General features: G+C 41.1%; 1 protein-coding gene across 1 annotated transcript; it reads right to left on the reverse strand.

The window, feature by feature from the left end:
• Positions 1-1,726: 1,726 nt before the first annotated feature.
• LOC26533762 (synaptic vesicle glycoprotein 2B-like) lies at positions 1,727-20,938 on the reverse strand. The gene is made up of 9 exons (XM_033377101.1): positions 20,803-20,938; positions 18,692-18,813; positions 14,220-14,358; positions 8,225-8,421; positions 8,022-8,141; positions 5,781-5,914; positions 5,550-5,709; positions 1,979-2,106; positions 1,727-1,907 (listed from the first exon to the last, which is right to left on the reverse strand). The coding sequence occupies exons 2-9, from the start codon at positions 18,736-18,738 to the stop codon at positions 1,852-1,854; spliced, it is 981 nt and encodes a 326-aa protein (XP_033232992.1). The 5' UTR covers positions 18,739-18,813; positions 20,803-20,938; the 3' UTR covers positions 1,727-1,851.
• Between the last annotated feature and the right edge of the window lie 83 nt (positions 20,939-21,021).

Here is a 21,021-nt window from a genome sequence, read left to right on the forward strand (position 1 = left end):
ACTCCGATTCACACTCCACCAATCACCATACAAACACATTAAATTTGCGCGGAAGATTTTTGTTTTGTTTCTTTTAATGGATGATGACGATGTAGCAATTATTTCGGCTGTGGTTCAGCACCAAAATATGAGAACATTAATCAGTCAGCAGAACAGATACGATCTGCAATCGCACTAAGCTTAGTAAGAAACTAAGCATGCAATCAAAATAAAAATACCACTACAATTACTAATTTCTAGAAAGGTGTGTAAGGATCAGTAATTTAATAAGAGGAAGAGAATTAGTGGTGAATATAATATAGTACAGGGAATTATAATCCGAGCATAAGACCCTAAACGGTTCATGCAAGGAATAATTCGATCTAAAAAGTGGAAGGAACAACGGTATTAAATTTCTAGTCAGTCTAATAGGAATCGTGAAGTTTATGCGGCTCAACAGATCAGGGCTGTCTATGTCACCCCTGATCAAGTTGTGCATAAAAATCACACAAAGCATTTTCCTACGGAGGTTTACTAATATCAGACTACTAGAGTAAGATGGATATCTCACACATTCATAACAGTTAAGGCCCCGCCGAGCAAAGAGTAAAAAGTTTTTCTGTACTGATTTTATACGGTCCTGGTGTACTTTGTACTTAGGGCACCATACACATGAGCCGTATTCTAAGATCGGACGAACAAGCGAGGTATAGAGAGTCTTTGTTATATAGGGGTCGTCAAATTCCTTTGACCACCTCTTTATAAAACCAGCACGCCTATGGCCTTATCTACCATGGTAGAAATGTGTTTGGAAAACTTTAACTTTGCGTCTACTAAGACACCAAGATCATTCACCAGGGTAATTCTCTCAAGAGAACCACCACCTAGGGTACCACCACCTAGGTAGCCAACAAGGGGCTAGAACGATGAAATGTCATTACTTCGCATTTCGAGGCATTAAGGTTTACCAAGTTTGCACAGTTATTGAGATCGGATTGCAAGCGAGAATGAAATGAGTAAGGGGCCTAGATGGCTGCCCTGTGGTACTCCCGAAGAAAGGAGACGTGACGAGGAGGAGGAGGAAGAAAGTTCCAGTAGAAAATTAAAGAAATCAAAGAAAAAAACGGAAGAAAAATTGGTGATCGTGGAGCTGAGAATCACTCCACGACATCGGTAATAGGAGGAATCAACTTCAGCAGGAGCGGAGGACGTCGGCAGCAGCAGACCGGTACTGGCCAGGCCGGAAAACTGGGGTGCGAACCCCCAGAGAATCACCAGTACAGGAGAAGGCAGCGGAGCACCGACAGCCGAGAGCAAACCTTTGCCGCTACCCCACCGGGAAAGGAATCCGGACTCCAAAACAAAAATACACACACACACACGATTCATATCACCCACCTTCATCCACACACAACGCACGCACGTATACCCTCATTTCACAACACATCACAACCTCCCATTTCACAGACATACACCCGTCCGACCCACAATTAAATAATAAATAAATAAATAATAATAAATAAATAATAATAGAATAAATAAAAAATTAAATAATTATCACGATTGAACAAAAAAAAAAATAATGATGAAGACAAGAGAGAATATAAATATAAGTACATATCCGGATGACAATGTGGTACAGTGATCATTGCAAATAAAAAAACAATAATCGGATTTTACTTTACTGGTGCACAACTGGCTATGCTATATGGATTGGCGAATATTGGGCTGCTAACGCAAAAATTGCTTAACTGTAACAAAAATAAATGTTATCATATATTTGAGAAATTTAATACATGATTCAATAATATTTGTATCATTTATATTATAAGTGAATAGATAAAATTAACAAATAGTAGCTGTATGATAGTCTTAGTTTAAGGCATCCGCTCCAGTTGTGGGTAAAATCCAACATAAAAAGGCACTTGCTGTAATTTTTTACAAGATTTCATTTTAATATGTCAATTTAAGCTAGGTAGTGGCATAATTAAATACTTACCGAACAGCATACCCGAAAAAATGATTATTGGTATTATGCAGTTTAAATCAATGAGCAATCCGAATATAAGGTTTCCCAATAAGGCTCCTCCGCGTCCAAAAGTCATGGACATTGCCGCTGCCATTACCCTATATTGGATATTTTTCGTTGATTTATTTATGTTTCATTTAATTAAGTAAGAATGATTCTTTCGTCTGTATAGTATAATGACCAGGGAAAATGTAATTAGTGAAGCCCGCTCCTAGACCGTACTTTAAAAATTGAGTTGAGTTGAGAAGTTGAGGTTGAGGGTAGCACAATTGAATGAATTGTAAGAGTTATGGGGGGCCTATTTTTCTTGTTAGCGTTAAACTTCTTCACCACCAAATGTTCCGCCAAAATTTGGCGGAGCAAACGGTGTCAAATTGAATTGGGGAGATCTTAAACGAGGCTATCATTAAATTAAATTAAATTTCTCCACCTTTAAGCCCACGGCTTTTATTTAGCTTTGAATAAAAGCAATTACATCATTATATGTGAGGTCAGGGGCCAGCCGTGAAACAAAAACTTGTCGTCCTGGTGGGACTCCCACCAGTGGTTTAGACACCACAGGCCTAATAGCTGTGGTGGCAATATCTGGAGGTCCGGACCTTCCGATCAGTGGTGGGATCGGAATAGACGGGACAGCTAGCGAGCTTGCGGACACCACGGACACCACGGACACGGAGCGATGAATTCGGATACCGAATCTGCATCGCCAGCAGCTGTCGTTGCCCTTGGAGTGGCACTTGCAGATCCCGAGGAATGACCCTTTTACGTCTCGGAGACTCATTCAGCAGTTGCAGACTGCCAAATTAAGACTAGGAGACCATGGCTAGAAGCCGATCGTACTGATTTTTAAGGCCAACGTTCAGCTCCTTAAAGCCCTTCCGCGTCTGCCTCATAAATATGACTATGTCAGTCTCAACCGCACGGCATGCCTCGCAACTGTAATGCAACCCATTACGTTTGGCTATAGCATCACTCACGAGGCCAGAAAATCCAGCGCATTTTGCGTGCACTTCGCTGTCGTAGAGCCAGCAGGGACATTCGGCTGATCCTGGGTGATCTGTTTCTTACAAGCGTATTCCATTTTTAGCCTTGGACAGCGTCATCGGACCACAAATGGAACCCAACGCTTTCGCTTACCTCGATGATATCATGGTCATCGGAGCGACGTTGGCAGAACACGTCGACCATCGGCGAGAGGTGTTCCGAAGACTACGGGAAGCGAATCTAAGATTGAACCAAAGGAAATGCAGCTTCTTCCCGAAAACCATCGTATACCTGGGGCACGTCATAAGAGAGCAGGGTATACACACCGACCCAGATAAGATCGTCGACGTCCGGAAGTTGGCCCCACCAAGTTCAATAAAGGAGCTTCGACGCTGCCTAGGGATGGCATAGTGGTACCGAAGGTTTGTCCCGAACCTTGCGACGATTGTACAACCAATGACTAGCCTCCTGAAGAAGGAGAAAAGGTGGAACTAGAGCGCCGAACAGCAATCCGCTTTCGAGGAGCTGAAGGAGAGACCCACGGATGTTACGGAGAAATTTGCTCTACAAACTGATGCAAGCGACTACGGCCTAGGAGCAGTCCTGACGAAGCAGATCAACGGAGGGGAGAGGGTCATAGCCTACGTCAGTCGAAGGCTCCTGAAAGCAGAAGAAAACTACTCGGCCACGGAAAGGGAGTGCTTAGCCATCGTCTGGGCCATCAAGAAGTTACCATGTTACCTGAAGGGCTACCACTTCAACTTCATCACCCACCATCTCGCCCTGCAGTGGTTAAATTCGATCAACAATCCGGCAGGCTTCATCGCTCGTTGGGCTCAGGAACTCCGCCCTTTCCCGGCAACCTATCGACACCATACAGCGAACTCCAGTAGACCTACCCACCTGCCCCCTGGATACAAAGGTTGTTCAAGCGTATCCAGTCACGACCTGAGGAATGTAGAGAATTCCTAATCGAGAAAGGACAGATCTACCGGCAGCCTGGATACCGACCAATCGAGGAAGAATCTCACCAGTAGAAGCCAGTGACCATCATAGCCGAATGTTGTAAGAATGCAACGATCACCCGACCGCCGGACACCTAGGAATACGGAAGACCGCCACTCGGGTAAGCCAACGATATTACTGTCCAGGACTCTACAGAGACGCGGCCCGATACGTGAAACATTGCGAGGAGGTGAAGGACGAATAGGAATTGGCAGAGGCTCCCCTTAAATGGCGCGGCTGTCGCGACCAGCGAATGCCAGTCTGCATCGGACGCCACACACAAAGCGTTTGTGTGTTTCGAGTAAAATTGAAAACTTTATGATCAGTATGGAATTTTGTAGTTCAACTATGATGAACACCTTCCACTTGCTTAATTTTTCAGCTTCGACTAGCATTGCAATACATTTGAATGGCTTTTCTCCAAATTTAATAATGACTTACGTTTAAATGGCTCTGGAAGGAGATATTTGTTGGTGGTGCATAGAATAGACCTTGTTTTCTTTATTAAAGTTGAGTCGATTGCTTAAGCCCTTTGACTATCAAACATACTTCTCGTATACTCGTTTGTAAGAAAATGCCGGGCGGAAAAAAATGCAATGTGCAGCATTGCTTTGTTGTTTATATGCGCGAATCAAAAGAAAAAGAAAACTTGGAATAACAGCTGATTTGGACGCTACAAAAGCTCGCCGAGCGAGAAAGAAGCAAAGCTTTTGTGTGGGGTTGCAGGCTGATAATGCAGCACAGTTCGTCGCCGTCGGTCGTGGAAACTACTTTCTCTGTGCTCTGTTCTTCGTTTTCATCTTCTGATTTCGCCTTCCTACATGGGCGACGCCATGAATGTGAAGGTTAAGGACATCGAGACACTATTTTCAACGGATGGCTACTTGAGGCCTTTCGAGCGTGAGATTCGACGACGGTAAGTAAGTCCGCCCGCTGCCGGCTGTCGGCTGTCGGTCATGTAATCCAAGTTTGGCGACGGCTTTATGTGTGCGGCTGATAAGCTCCACCCTCCGGTCTGTTGTCCAGTGCCGGTCGCAGATGCATAATCATATCAGCTGCCTTGGCCTGCAGGCTTGAGCGCCATGTAGTTGGAAAAACTGTGTTCGCAATGTCATTGGAAGGTCACCGGTGTTTGTTGCCTCCGTGCGTGTGAATGTGCATTCATGCTGAACAGGGACGAACTTCGTGGCCGGCAATAAAGTACTTTATTGATTCGCCGTGTGGCAGTGCAGTGCAGTACTAGCCTTGCGTTCATTTATTATTCGTTTAACATCTGTAATCCTTTTATTCCTTCAGTTCAATTATATTCAAAAACACGATTGCTCTAGAATATTACTTGCATAATGTGAGTCGTTTGACTTATTATTTAAAACTAACTCAATATCTATTAAAAAGTCTTAGTAGTAGGAGCACAGATTGTATATGAACGAAAACAAAAATTCATTACAAAATCCAACCTGACGGCAAAATATAGTCTATTTTTTATATATATATTTGTCCAAATCTGTCTAAAAAGTCGGTTTTGTGTTGCATAGTGTAGTCAAGAACTTACCTCAAATTTGTTGGGAATAAATCCACCAAGACACAATATAAAGTACTGATGCTAAGCGAAGTCAGTGCTTCAAAAATGCATGACAAAATTAAGTTTTCAAAAGAACTTCGAGCGAAATAAAAACCCAAAGTTACAAATCCGGCTGCCGTCAAACTGAAAACTAAAGAAATAATATTTCGTTTGTTCATATTATATTTACAATAATAAACTTCTAGTATTTTTATTACGTACCCAAAAAGAATTTGATTCCCAATTTGTGAACACATAGTGGTAGCCAGAAACTTGTTGGTATGCAAGCCAAACCAATTATAAATGTGTGAAAGAACACTGTATGATCGATTTCCGACTCGCAGTCTACAAAAGTTCTGAAGATAAATTTAATTAATTAATTGAGAATCACAGTCTGGAAATGATTATAATCATTAATAAGGTTATTTTAAAGTTATTAAATTTAAAGTAATTAAATATTTGACTGAAGAAAATGTTGCCTGCCTTTGTAATGAAATAGAACTCGACCGCAATTTTTAATGTAACGAAATAGTCCCAAACTACAAGAGGCAACAAAATTTGTACCTCTGTCAACCAAAACCGAATAAAAGGTTAGAATTGCTCCATTACGTCAGGTTTTTTTTTTAACCTCATAACCTTATAACCTTTTATCGAAACCTAGCTTAACTCCTCTTTCAATGATTATGAAATTTTCATAGACAATTACACTATTTATAGAATGGACCGCCCATCTTTTGCTGACGGGGTTCTGATTGCAATCATATCTGATTTCTCATCTGATTTTTGCCCATTCAATAAGATCCATGGAATTGAATTTGTTGCAGTCAAAGTTTGTATTGTGTCGGCATTTTTCTATTTAACCTGATCCTACATTCCTCCCAGGTCTGATCCTAAGGTTTACTTAAGCAACATTTTTTAATCTGACAGTTGGTTGAATTTTTTTGTTTCTGTAAAATAATCCTCCACTTCCTGTTTAGTGGGAGGAATATCTAATAAACTTATCATTTCTGAAGAATAACTACTTTCCGATTTAATTTGTGATCTCACACATCTAATGGATGAAATATATGGATCTGAAGAGCCTGCCAACATGTTGAAAAGGTCTTGGTTTTGCTTAATTTGGGATGACTGGCACGTATTCATGTTCTTGTATTTTTTGTAATGTTTGTTTCTCGTTTCCTGGGCTTCCTCTGACATCTCTCTAATTGGTCTGCTCTGATGTTCAATTAAAATTTGACCTTAGCTTCTTTTCAGGATATTTTTCCAGTAACAGCTCTGCAGTCTTCGAGGCATATTCACCAAACTTGCGGGTATTTCTTTTTTCTTTGCAGTTTAAAATATTTAAAATGACACCCAATCTTTTGATAATGTCAATATCCACCCCCAGTTATTTCTGCAGTAGTTTCGTTTTTCTCGAAGAATGTCCGCGATGAGTTTCCATCGTTTGTGTTTCCAAATCCTTGTTTGGGGCAGTCCACCTTCAGTGATAGTTTGTCTAAGAATTTTTCTTGAATAATTTTGTTCCTAGTCTTTTGTATTTCGCTGGCTGGCGTGCTGTTGTCAAAAGATTCTCCCTCTCGCGGAATGGTATATGCAAGCTTTAGAATAAACTCCATACATCTAATTCTTGCATATTCTAAATTTTCCTCTTCAAAATTTGGATTCATCCAAATTTGGATATTCCTTCTGTGTTTTTTTGCAAAATTCGCATTTCAAGGTCGATTTAGTATTAGTAAGTTCGTTAAGAACTTTTTCATCAATCATAGTAAGAAAATTCAAAATTAACACTAATGGATTTTTCTTCGTTGACTTTATGTACAAACGGTCTTATATTTGAAATCTGATTCTTAATATCACTTACAGTGGATGCCTTCATATGCCCTGCAAAAAGAAATCTAGAATCAAATAAGACCCCGAGGTCAAGTATCTCCGTCTGCTTTAAGAGAGGATGGCCATCTATTGAATATGAGGCCAGCACATTGAAGACACACTTGCTGAAAGAAACAAAGTAACATTTACTAATGTTGAGTGGGACCGAATTAAGTCTGCACCAACGAGCAACTCTACCCAGGTCGCGCTGCAGAAGGATACTGTCGCCTAAGGTTTTGACAGATCGGAAGATTTTAAGATCATCAGCATAAAGCAGATGCTCAGAAGCTTGAATGCTGAGACATATGACGTTAATAAAAATTAAGAACAGGTTCATAACGGAAGGAAGAGAGCTCGTTGAGCTTTTGGACTTTAGAAAATGCCAAAAAGACCTGGGATTGACTTTAGGCAAACTCCCTCTTATGTGGCACATACCTCGCCCAATCTACAGGGTCCCGGGTCTTACCAAATCGCTTAAAGTACTTATTACGAAGATTCTTATATTTCATAAGAATAAGTTCCATAACTTTCATAAGTTTCATAATTATACCAGGGGAAAAATTTAGGGTTTGTACCTTCTATAAATTTTCTTACGTATTTGATGTAACGATTGATGAAATATCACAAACAGATGCGGGTATTCCAGGATGGACTTTCTCATAATCATCATATCTTTGAAATATTTCTGGGAACCAAACCATCAATGTATAATAGCTGTCATTGATTAAAATAATTGTTAAACAAATTTATATTAATTTTTATTATTATCATATTAATATGATATTATTTTGACTCACCTCGTGGTAAGACAGAATTGAATAGCACATGTTATAACGGAGTTCTTCAAGTACGGATGCTTGTATAGAGTTTTTGTTTGATCCCAAATCTCCACAGATAAATTTTTGAGTTCAGTAAAGTTACCTATTCGTTGATTCTGAATATTCGTCTCTCCATCTCTCTGAAGTGGTCGAATTGACTCCCTCAGAGTAGTGCACTGATTGAAAAAAAGTAATATGTAATGATTTAGAAACAACTAAGTGAAGCTAGCTGCTGGTGTCAAACTTTTTAAATCAGTTAATATAGAAATCTTACTATAATTTATTGTTTGAGATGCCAAGCTTTTTTGGCACCTATGTGTTTCAAACATGAAAAGAGAATTTGGTTTAATCTTTATAATTCGTATTTAATTCTGGTGGCTTAGCGGAAACCGATTGTTTGCTATGGCCAAAAAGAATTTAGGCGAGATCGATATGCAACCAATGCGCAGAGGGGTTAGCATAGAACTAAAATAGACGACGGCGCCAGATCGAAGTGATTGCCGAAGTGGTGGGTGCAGATCAAGGTAATTGCCGAAGTGGCGGCGGCAGAGAGCCCATTTAGCGGGAGAGCGCAGCAGCTCTGCAGAAAGTCAACGTTTTACAACATAGGCGGCTCTCTCTGCTCATACAATAATAATGCTTAAAGTTACGGTTATTATTTGGCGGCTGGCCCGAACATACTCCCCCCGTTTCGAGCTAGTCTCTCAACAGATTCCTTAAGGGGCAGCTAGCATAGCCGAGTGACTTCCCTCCTGATGTTTCCTGAGGATGTCTTCACTCCGTCCTTGCCCATAACGACATCGACCACTCTAGCCAGTGGCCAACGCATTGGAGGAAGATTTTTGTCCTTCACCAGAACGAGATCGTTCTTGCAGATGTTTTGCGCGGAGGTACGCCACTTCGCGCGCTCTTGCAAAAGAGTGAGATACTCTTCGCGCCAACGGGTACAAAATATTTGTTGTAGTTGGGTGACCCGCTGCCAGCTATCCAGACGATTGTAGTTCAGCTTCGTTAGGTCAGGCTAGAGGATTTGCTCATGGGGGCCGCCTAGAAGCAGATGAGCAGGAGTCAAAACGTCTAAATAATCAGGATTTTCTGAAAGCGAGAGCAAAGGGCGAGAGTTAACAATTGCAGTGATCTGACAGATCAGAGTGCGCAGCTTGTCGAAGCTAAGCACAGATGGTCCAACTGAGCGGTACAGGTGATATTTTGCGGTCTTCACGGCCGCTTCCCACAGCCCGCCAAAATGCGGAGAGCGTGGTATGATGAAACGCCAGTCGATCGAGTCAGCCTACCAGGATTCATGGACCTCCTTCATATGCGGTTCGCTCAGACAAAGATTCTTAATCTCCAAAAGCTCGTTCTTGGCCCTAACGAAATTTGTCGCATTTTCCGACTAAATTTGACTTGGACTTCCTCGAGTGGATGTAAAGCGCTTTAGTCCGCCTAGAAACGATGAGGTGGTCAAATCCTTAACGAGCTCTATCTAAGGCTATACCCTTAGAAGTGAAGCAGATGAATACGCTAATGTAGCAGTTGATCGGAGGCCTCGTGTGTTCGATCATGCGCGGCCTAGTCCTGAAACGTATCACACACTTGCTGACGACCCTTCACACTGCTTTAATACCTCCAATTGGCCAATATTCCAGCCGAATTTTGGATAGCAAGGTGCGAGGTCCGGCATGGAAATTTCTTTCGTGATAATATCATATCAGCGCAAAGGTAATGGAATGTCCTTTTGGCAGAATGAGCGTGTGCTGAGCGTCAAAGCTTAGCGATGAGTTGCCAAGACGACCTCCAACTCTAAGTAGTCCAGAATGATCGATGAACGGGTTGAGCGAACTAATAGAACTGGATTTCATGACTTGACCATTGCGCCGAATCTCCCTTATGTCCATCCACAAATCCTTACTGTCCTCTTTTAGGACACAGTGATGAGACAAGAAATATTTGCAGAGGCTACGGGAATCTGGGTTGACCTGGTGCATATGATGCAAATCAATGTACTCCCTCATAAAGGCTCCTTGAGTGTAGGATTCCGCTCCAGTTTTCGCTCCAGACTGATGAACCGTCGATAAGCCTGAGCATAAGATTCTCCTAAACGATCAGTATACTGCATACTCCCCGGATGGCAACCGTGAAAGGTGGCTTACGAAATGGGATTCACAATCGTCTTCTTCTTTGGTATTCAACCCAGCCTCCACACAATTCTCGACTTCCCAAAACATACGAAGAGTTTTATCCAACCTTGCTTCCATCTCAGCAATCGAATCTGGACAATTGTGCGTGACCAAAAGCGCCGAGCTTGATACCTTCTGTCCACCGCCAGATACGATCCACACAAGCCGGGTCTTCTGCAGAAGAGGCAGGCCATCGGTGAGTTTGATTTGCCCTACGCAGAGGAGATTATAAAAAAAGCTCGCACCAATGAGGAGAGCAACCCGTTGAGGATAAAAAATGCAGGATCGGCAAGCTGAATGTTAGATGGAATACTCCAATCGGATACATTTACTGCCATACTTGGTTGACAATCGGTAAACGTGGGGGCGATGAGAGCAGTAAACGAAGTTGTGTTAACAGAGGTGCGAGAATGCATACAAATGCTTATGGTGCATCCCTCAGTAGAAACGCAGGTATCGCCCAGCCCAGACACAAGTGCAGACGATTGAGGTTTCCTAAGCTGAAGCTGCTGTGCGAACCTGGATGTGACGAGATGCAGCTGCGATCCTGAATCTAAGATGGCACGACAAGGAACTAAAAGGGAACAAAAAACGTTCTCTACGAGAACCACGGCTATAGCCAGGAGCACAACATCACAGTGAAGACCTTGGGCAGCAAGAGAGGTAGACGAATGTAAAGGTAAGCTGCTAACAGAATTTTGAGCAACAGAAAAAGCTTCTGGTTGAAGGCCTAGATCGGGAGCAGTAACACCTGGATAGCTTTGTGTTGTGGATTGGATAGTATCGAATGCATACCGCCGCACACTCGACATTTTCCACTATTGCATGCACGAGTCTGATGCCCCGTTTTTAGACAATTGAAATATGGGGAAAGCTTCTTCACTTATTTGTGGCGCAGCAACTGTGACGGATTTTCATAATTTTTTTCCCACATGATCGCTACTAGCGAGTGTCGCTGTAGCGTATTCGAACCTCTCCATCCTCTGCCAACATTGCAAGAATTCTTAAAACTCCTCAGCTGTAGATATAGCATCCGAAGTCCCACTTGTTTTGCGTTGTAGTATCCAACTACTGCCTGAGATATCCTCAGCAGTTCCCAATGTCTGCAACGCACGCATATGTAATATGACAGCATCAGAAATCCCAGGAAGCCATTTAGCAGATGATGAATCTTATAAATCCAGAGCCGCATGATAATCGGCACTGGAGAGCTCCAACGATTGAACATCGATTTGAACATTGTCATAAAGTCCGCATATTCGACTACTATTAGCTCGGGCAGTCGTTGTTTGTGAGCCATGATGATGGTGTTATTTCCAGATTGTGTTGGTAGAGCGGCATGTGAGTGGCTTAATTCGAGAGTAGCCAGAAACTCGGCTTTCAATGATATGAACAGCGTATCGAAGTTTTCGCACAGTTCACTCTCAATCTCGCCTTAATCGAGCGCTTCCAATTCATTAATGGCCTTATTGAACCCCAATTTCCGCGGCGGTCAGTTTGTCGATTTTATTGCCCGCGAAGGATTCACCAAGCCTGTGAAATCGACCTTATAAGGACTCAGCCTGTTAAAAATACCGCTTCAGCGAGAATGCGAGATCGAGAATAAAAGATACGAAAAGCTAAGAGCGGCTGCAGCTGTGCATAGAATGAGAGATTCAATGCTTAAAATAACGGAATCTCACACGGCCGCACTTTTACTGAGCTTGCACTTAATCATACATAATAATGTATGATTCTGCGTTTTTAGTTCTATCGTAACCTCAATATTGTGGATGCAACAGATTTTCGTTCTTTGTGGGGGCAGAAGGGGTTAGGACGAAATTTTGAAATATACGTTTTATAGTGAGATCTAACAGGAGTGCGGATACCAAATTTGGTTACTCTAGCGTTAATAGTCTCTGAGATTTGTGAATATCCCCAGATTTTCGTCCTTTGCGGGGGCGGAAGGGGGTGTGTCGAAATTTTGAAACAAACTGATCTCGGTCCGATATCACAGGAGTGTGGATACCAAATTTGGTTGCTCTAGCTTTTATAGTCTCTGAGATCTAGGCGCTAAGCAAATCCGGCTGTGTGTGTTAGAGAGAGACAGGGCGAGAAAAAATGAAATTGTTTTCTTGATGCTGGCTATAATAATAATACGATCCCATTCAGATTCTGCAGTCTAAAAGATTTCTACGTTTTTAGTGTTCTCGTATCGTCGAAATTGTGGATGCCACAGATTTTCGCTCTTTGTGGGGGCGGAAGTGGGCGGTGCGAAGTTTTGAAATATTCTTGTAGCAGTGACACATCACAGAAGTCTGGATCCAAAATGTTGTTGCTCTAGCTCTTATAGTCTTTGAGCACTAGGCGCTAATAGGGACGGACAGACGGACGGACAGACAAACATGGCTCAATCGACTCGGCTATTGATGCTGATCAAGAATATATATACTTTATGGGGTCAAAAGGATTACAAATTCAATTCCATGGATGTTATTGAATGGGACTAACTCAGATGAGAAAACAGATTGCACTGCAATCAGAAATCTCCCGACCAGCCAGACATGACCAAGACAGGCCCATGCGTTTCGAGATCAGATCATTTAGCCGGCCAAAATTTCCGCCAACAGCACATTTTATGTGGGCAAAATTGTCGCACAGTCAGCAGCTAAGGAATAAATCACCAATGATTACACCACCGAATTCACATTTCTTTGCACTGAAAACAATTGCCATTACTGACAGCAGTAGAATCACTGTGCACGAATAATAAAAGTAAAGAGTGAGAGTGCAGGTAAAATAGGAGAGCAGACAGCAGAGCGAGCCCGACATTCAGCTGCAGCGGCAACGATCTACATAAGCTGTTGCTACTTGTGCTTTTTTTCCTCTCCATTAGTACTGCTTAATCTTTTAAAAATTATATAATCTAAAGCTAAATATTTGGGTCATCAAGTAACTAGCAGCAGTTCGAAATTGGCCTCTTCCATAAAACATACACAAGCTTAGAAAAAACTTTTCAAAAAAAATTCTCCTATGTTCAGCGCCGATCCTGGCTTATCCGGTACAAGGAGAGAAGTTCGTATTGGATACAGATGCAAGTGACACAGGAATTGAAGGAGTGTTGTCTAAAGTGATTGACGGGCAAGAAAGAGTGATTCCCTATCATAGCAAGGTTTTGTCAAAGCCAGAATTAAACTACTCTGTCACGAGAAGAGCTTTTGGCAATCTTGGAGAGCTTCAAGCGCTTCCAGAAGTATTAGTACGGGAAACCATTTAATCTGTGAACTGATCACGCAGCGCTTAGATGGCTTCTATAGTTCAAGGTTTCAGAAGGACAGCTCGCTGGATTGATAGAGCGGTTGCAAAGCAATGGCTTTCTTATTGAGCCCAGAAAAAGGCGATTATACGAAATACCGCACTATCATGTCGTCCTTGTGATTCTGAAAGAAGGCAATGTTGAAGTTAAGGAAAATATAATTGACATTAAACTTATGAATTTTTTCCTTGAGAATAAAAAGGCGGATGACAAAGGCCGTAAAGTTCAGCAAGATGATGAGGACCTCGCAATAATATATAGGGTCAAAGTATAACATGTAGCGGGTCCATTCCCATTCAGTGCCAGTGGAAATAAATATGTGCTCGTGCTAATTAAATTTTGTATGCGGCTTCGATAGATATCGTGTTCTTCAATATTCGGTAGCTCCAATTTTATTTACGCTTCCACATCCGCAAACGATCTACGGTCTTAAATTCAGATTTCTTGGTTTATCTGTTCAGGAAATGCGAAGATATATTTTTCAGTCATTAATTCTTACGGGATAGTTGCTGCGGCTTTGTCCAGTATTCTTTACATAAATAAGTGCTAAAACTTCTAAGGCCTTTTCCGATTCTCCGTGTTCCAGAAGAAATTTGGGACTTTCAGGGAACGCAAATAGCCAAAGACCCAATAAAATACTAAAATAAGAACAAGTTAAAATACAAATAATTATAATTATATAATTATAAAAATGTACGTAATAAAAAAAATTATATGTATGTACATTAAATTTTCTAAAAATTATAAATTTAAAAAAACTGGGTTGCATACGGTACCTAAACCGTAAGAATGGAGTAAGTGGAATATGAGTTAATGTGTCGTTGGTATGGACTTAATCTGCTTTTATTGTCTGTTGTTTAATTGGGCAATTCTTATGGTCAGCAATTGTACCAGTGTTTTTGCCCTATGCAAAACGATCGCATTGTCCGCCGAATTCGCTGCAGTAGCGATTTTCATTGAACCAGCTATAGTGCTGTGTCGTGAGGTGTTATGTTTAATGCAAAGCATGGAATTCGGCTTTCATAGGTACTCGTTTAGTGGAGTAAGCTACTATTTCTCTTGCCAAGACTTCTTCTTCTGACTGTTCTGAAAGCGGTTCGATAAAATCAGCTAGAAACTCTTCGAATTGAGTTGAAAAAGTTGCCGACAGGTCTATGTTCTCCTTGTCATCAGTGAGAAACGATAGCATCATATCCTTACACATGAGGGTTCTATCCACTTGTCTCAATTGATTTGTTGTGTTGGCCACCCATTATTTTTGCTTTTATATCGGCTGGTAATTCGACGCCAGATGATGACAAGGACTGTGAATCAAATGTTCATATAATATTCGAATAGAAACACACGCATACATTTTTCTACTAAACTTACATATTCAAAAGAACCACAACCAAATTTATAATTTTCAGTACTTAGCAAACAGTACAATCACCGACAGAAAATTAAATGAAAATGTCCTTCTCGTTAGCTTTTTGACGTTTTCTTTTCTTTCGATTCGATCGACTCGCACATTCCACACTGCAGTGAGCAAAACAATGCACAACATACTGAGCACTCTCTCTCTGTCACAACGTTTTTCGTAGCAGTGCAAGTGCGAGTCATACGAAATGACAGGAGTCACTCAACAATTATGCCTTGAGTCAATGAGTCAGCAAATGAAGGAAAGAAAATGATTTGAAAGATTGTGTTAATGTCAAATGTTAATGTGTGTGTGTGTAACGAGTTTGTTTCAAAATTTCGCCACACCCCCTTCCACCCCCGCAAAGGACGAAAATCTGGGGATATTCACAAATCTCAGAGACTATACACGATAGAGTAACCAAATTTGATATCCATTATAAAACGAATATCTCAAAATTTCGCCCCAGCCTATTCCGCCCCCACAAAGGACAAAAATCTGTTGCACCCACAATATTGAGGATACGAGAAAACTAAAAACGCAGAATCATACATATTAATAATATTAATATTAATATATATTAATATTAGCGTCGTCTGCAGGAGGAGAGCCATGCTGTCTAAGTATCGGGTATAAATGTAGAGTTGTGGTATCAGCAGCAACTCACAACGTTCCCCCTCGTTCTTATAGGAACGTTTCCGCAGTCCATGGAAGCGCTTTCTTCGCTGTTTCAACGAGATCAGTAAAATAAATCAAAGAAATGTCGTACGCGATCCGAAGATAATATTGTATTTTTTTGTTTCTTCTATTAGCAACGATCGATTGCATAGCCCGAAAGAAAACCTCACGTAGTCAAGAGCTTCTACGCTTAAGAGGGTCTGTGCGCTCTCCCTTATGCCCTTCTGGCACCCATTAGCGCATATTGCGCATATAAGAAACAGCTCTCTCGAGAACAAGGCGTAAAAGGGAAGATGCAAGACTGTTCGCTCTGACTCTCTTTCTTCTTTTCCAGCTACTTGGGAGCGTTTGCTTGTGCTACTGCAATAGCACAACTAACCTGCCGTAACGATCGCTGCGCATAGTTTGACATTCGCTAGTTAGCCTTTCTTTTTTCTCTATTTACCTATCATAAAAGTTATATATATACAGTAGTTAACCAAATTTTAATCTTAAGAGTTAATATTATATTTGCCTTATTGAATTTTCTATGAAATAATTTCTATTGCGATGCGCTGTTCTATTTTTTTTTTAATACTAAATACAGTGGTTAACATGAACTCGTGCTAGAGTTCTTGTATGCGGGGACCATGCTGGGCAAAGCAGGGTATTGGTGTTGTATAGGTTGTAAACCCCTTCGTTAAGGGATCACCGGATGAGCCGGGAGCGGTGATCATGGTAGTGTGGGCATTTGTCGTCACGAACACACCGTGTCCCGAATTGTATCTGTGTACCTGTCCGTAATTGTGGTTAGGTGTGCTCATGTTTATATTTGTGTCCGGTACTTCTCTTGCACGTGAAATTTTAATAAACGTTACTGTATCTATGGTATGATTGTTAGAGTAGAGTTGTGTCCCGTCCGTTCTTGGGAATAAACCAAGAGCTCTTCACTAGGAAGTACAAATTCCGGACCTCCACTTTCCGCATCAGAATGAGAGAAGTCAGACAAAACATTTGGACACTCGGGAATCTTGCCGAGACTCCCGCAACTCCCAATTAGGGAGGACTGGGAGATGGGAGAACCGGGACCTGCACCTGGCGTCCACTTTTACACTGATGGCTGAAAGCTAGACGGCCGCGTGGGTGGTGGAGTCTACTGTAATGCTCACTATCAGTTACTGCTTCAGGCTCCCGGACCATTGCAGTGGATTCTAGGCGGAGGTCGTAGCAAGAAGGCCATTTCTATTGTTTCTCAACTCTCCCTATTCTGGCACTTAGTTACCCACAGCTCTCCAACCAGAGACAAAAGCCGAGGCCATCGCTTATGTTCTCCTCCAGACTAGTTTCTATCTGTTCCGAAAACCAGTTCATTGTATACTACAAAATTGTAACTATCGATCGATCTCTGCCGCAGCTTCCAGCAGAGCTCGCTCTCACATTATTTTTTGTAGTTAGTCATTTAGCAAAGTCTAATGTCATATGGGCGTGACTGATTTATTTGCGGTTTTGGCTGTTCCTTCGAGTTTACCCGTTTTTTTATAATTATTTCGAACATTTCAGAGTAAGGAATACGATTGATTTTTTTTGTGTGGTATATGTAAGTGGATAGCAAAATAGACAGCAATATAGATAAACAAAATCATTTTTTTTTACCTGGGAACGGCACAAAGCGCAACAAAAAGATTCCAACTATGATAAGAAATTATTCCAGATCCAATATTGATTTTCAAAGGAATTAAACTCCACGCAATTCCTAAAATGTATACAAAATTAAATCTCAAAATGTATGAAGAGTATGTGGAAAAATTGAGTGACATCAGATTAAACTGTCCTTAACATAATTACCACCGCAAAACTGTTCCTGTTTTTGTCTAATGATCAATCTGGTTAAGGGCGGACTTGCTGAGCGCTAAAGTAGTGGTAGTATATAATATATATGTCCAATAATAACTGAGCATATGAGAAGAGCCAAAACCTTTCTGACGTATTATAGCTACACACGTCAACCAAAAACCAAAGTTTCTTTCCTTTTGTTGAATCAGACCCGTCGATTGTGCTTGTTATTGCACTAGAAAATACATATGACATATAGGACTTAGCAGTATCAATAACTGTTTTGTACCTATGTTTCTATGTAAAGCGTTTAAAAACGTAAAGAGGTTCGAAGAGAAAATGAGCTATCGAAACGGCATAATTCAAATACAACAACACCAGGCCACACTCGGCCGAGACGACTCTCTCTCGCTCTGCAGCCTCGCTCTCAGCAAAACACGATTTGAAGGGAATCAACGGAGAGGCTCGAAGGACCAAAATGTTAAGACCTTAAAAGAAAAGTTTAGACATTTGCGAGTTGAGATCAGAGCCTTATATGTGATTTAACAATGAGGTAGGAGGTACAATTTTGTATTCTATACAACCGAACTTATCTCCTTACTCATTACTTATCTCCTTTATGTGATTTCTTTAGATATCCATTTTTTTGGATACATGAGTGAATGTGTACAATAATATGTTTATGTTTGGAGCATTCTGCAAGGGGCCGAAAGTAGCGTGGTTTCGACGATAATATGTTCATGTTTGAACACGCTCAGTGTGGGTCTTCTCGGACATCTTCTCTAATATCCATCTCTCACCTCTAGAGATATGAATTACATACCTTAAACGACGCCTAATTAATGTGCCATTATCAAAAAAATACAAAACTGCAAGGAATACATTTGTTTCGACGTTTCTCGAGCTTTCAAAGTCAAAATTTCGTTTAAAAATACCACCAAAAATGTTCATGCTTTAAAATCTTAATACTTTTTGGACGATGAGCTTAAGCTTAAGAAAGTTCAATACAGCCAGATGTCAGATACTAAAGTTACTTAAGTTACTACCAAACCAAAAATTTTAGATTCAAAAGTGAAACTTACCCGGCAGCAATATTATTCCAAAAGTCCAGTAAAGTTCCATCCAACATAAAATTTTTTCTCTATGCTGTGTAGTTTGAAATTCACCCAAATAAGGGAATATTATACTCATAGTTCCTGCAACACTAAGAAAAAAATTTTCATTTCAAATATTCTGTTTTGAAGGATCTTTAGTAAAAACGGCTCTGGAAATATATGCGATCGAAAAATTGAACAGTACTAGGGGTTACCACACCTCGCGAATAACGGTTAACACTTTTGGCGGGTCTGGTAAAAACCTCTCATCTACTTACGCATGGAGAAAAGGGACAGAAAAGACCCGATAAAATCTTTTTTTGCTCAATTCGCTCTTCGCAAAGACCGATTTTTTCACTTCTCTTTTGTTCCTGTTTTTGTACGTCAGGTGTCTATGGCAACGATCACTTGCCATTGTGAATTGTATGCGGTTTGACTATTGGAGCTTAAAATTAATCGTGAAAAGCAAAACTAAAATGTTCGTTCGCAAATTTTGCAATAAATGTAGGCCGATATCGCTTGCTCTCTACCATTGGGAATAATTCCGGGAGTACACTTTAACTGACCCGATGGGTTCGGTCTTCGATTAGGAATGGTAGAAATGGTCGGCTCATCTGTTTAATACATCTTTGACGCGCTGGACACGCGGTATTCACGGTCGAGGTTAGAATTGTTCTTTCTTTTCACTGCACTGAATTTCTTTTGTTTTTACAGACGTCCATCTGGGATCACGAGTACAATTAAAAAGACCGACCTACGCCACTCTCCATTCGCTTGAGCTTTTGGGTCTCTTATTGCTTTTTTCACCACACATTGACAATTGACGCTGCATGTGTAAGGAAAGGGGAAACCGTGGGACGGTTGCGCGATATTTTTGTTGGACAGGCGCCACTACAAGAGCTCTCCAATCGATGTCCTGATTGGTGCTGAAGGAGCTATTGGAGCTACCATCCGTCTTGCTAAGCGGCATGCAGACCAACAAATGGGGTTGGGTACTCAAAGGCCCAGTGCCTAGTGTGGCAAATAAAATTGTATCCTTTTCAAGTAGAATTTCCAGACTACCTATCAAGTGGTAGAAGACTCTGGGTCCTACTACGAAAGTTATTGTTTTCCAGCTTCCTCTGCAAAATTTCTCGAAAGGTCTCCAACGCTTGACCAAAATAATAACTGGATGAAAGATCAACGCTCCGTGCAAAATTCAAGACGAAACTTGAATGTAAATCCGTCCTTAGACCAACATGGCCTCATCAGACCATGTAACCGTGTGGCAATTTCCAATGTTCTAAATGTGCCTTTAACCAGTTCTAAGCTCCTTACTAATACTTTTTCGGCTATTCCATCTTTCTATATTATTCCATCCTAGTTTTTGCATACAGACATGGCCCCACGTCCCCACGCCAACCGCATCACGGAGAGCCGTCGTGCTGGAGGGACTAGCTCGTACCGTTGCTGGGTCTGTCGAGGAGTCCAACTCGCTTGGGGGGTGATCGAAAGATCCATGATCCACACTGCGATCACAGAGGCGTAACGCTTAAGCTAAGTTAGACGCGATTCGACCCCCGTCGTGTGCATATTCGAAAATACACTGGAACATTTTTATTGGAACGTCTTCGCCAGTGATTCTTTTGCACATTCGTCGCCGGATATCAGCGACTCGATCCGCCCTCCAACAAACAGTCATGATGATGTAAAGGGGGTTAAGATCCATCATGTACATAGACCTCCGGCTTTGATTATCGGAATAATTGTAATGTCAATATTAATAACAAACCCCCACAAAAAAAACGAGGGGGAACGTTGTGAGTTTGCTAACTTTTTGGTAACTCTCTGTTGAACTCTCTCAAAAATCATTTTGTCGATCCAAAACGACTTCACAAATCTGAAAGCAAAAAAAAAATAGCTCGATGGACCGCGATTTTTCCTGAATTAACATGCAAAAAATATTTGTTGGTCATTAGGTAAATGTTCAATATAAAAGCCGATGCTCCGGAGGATAAACTATGATAGACTTAGTGGGGGCTTAAAAATTTTGTTGTGAAAATTAAAATACATTAAATTAAGAAACTATTAAAAAAGGTTAAAAAGTTACTACTACTTACTTGAATCCATTTACTAATCGGAATAACATAAAAATTATATAAATCGGTGCAAACGAAGATAATATTCCGAATATGCCATCTGCTAATAAAGTTGTAATTAAAACAACACGTCGACCTTTCGTATCAGCAAGGCATCCCCAAAAATATGATCCAATTAACATTCCTAGCATAGGTGAAGCAGATAGCCAGCCTTTGTCTGTGGATGTCATGGTGAAATCG

This window comes from Drosophila pseudoobscura, chromosome 2 (assembly GCF_009870125.1).
Source record: "Drosophila pseudoobscura strain MV-25-SWS-2005 chromosome 2, UCI_Dpse_MV25, whole genome shotgun sequence".
NCBI lineage: Eukaryota > Metazoa > Arthropoda > Insecta > Diptera > Drosophilidae > Drosophila > Drosophila pseudoobscura.

What these genes read in the sequence shown, in the direction of transcription:
- LOC26533762 (XM_033377101.1), bottom strand. Translation starts at nt 18,738, where the DNA reads ATGTTGGATGGAACTTTACTGGACTTTTGGAATAATATTGCTGCCGG. An exon ending in TGGAATAATATTGCTGCCGG is followed by an intron (nt 14,359 to 18,691) that starts GTAAGTTTCACT and finishes TTCTTATTTTAG; the next exon opens with TATTTTATTGGGTCTTTGGC. An exon ending in TTTTTCGGGTATGCTGTTCG is followed by an intron (nt 1,908 to 1,978) that starts GTAAGTATTTAA and finishes AAAAAATTACAG; the next exon opens with CAAGTGCCTTTTTATGTTGG.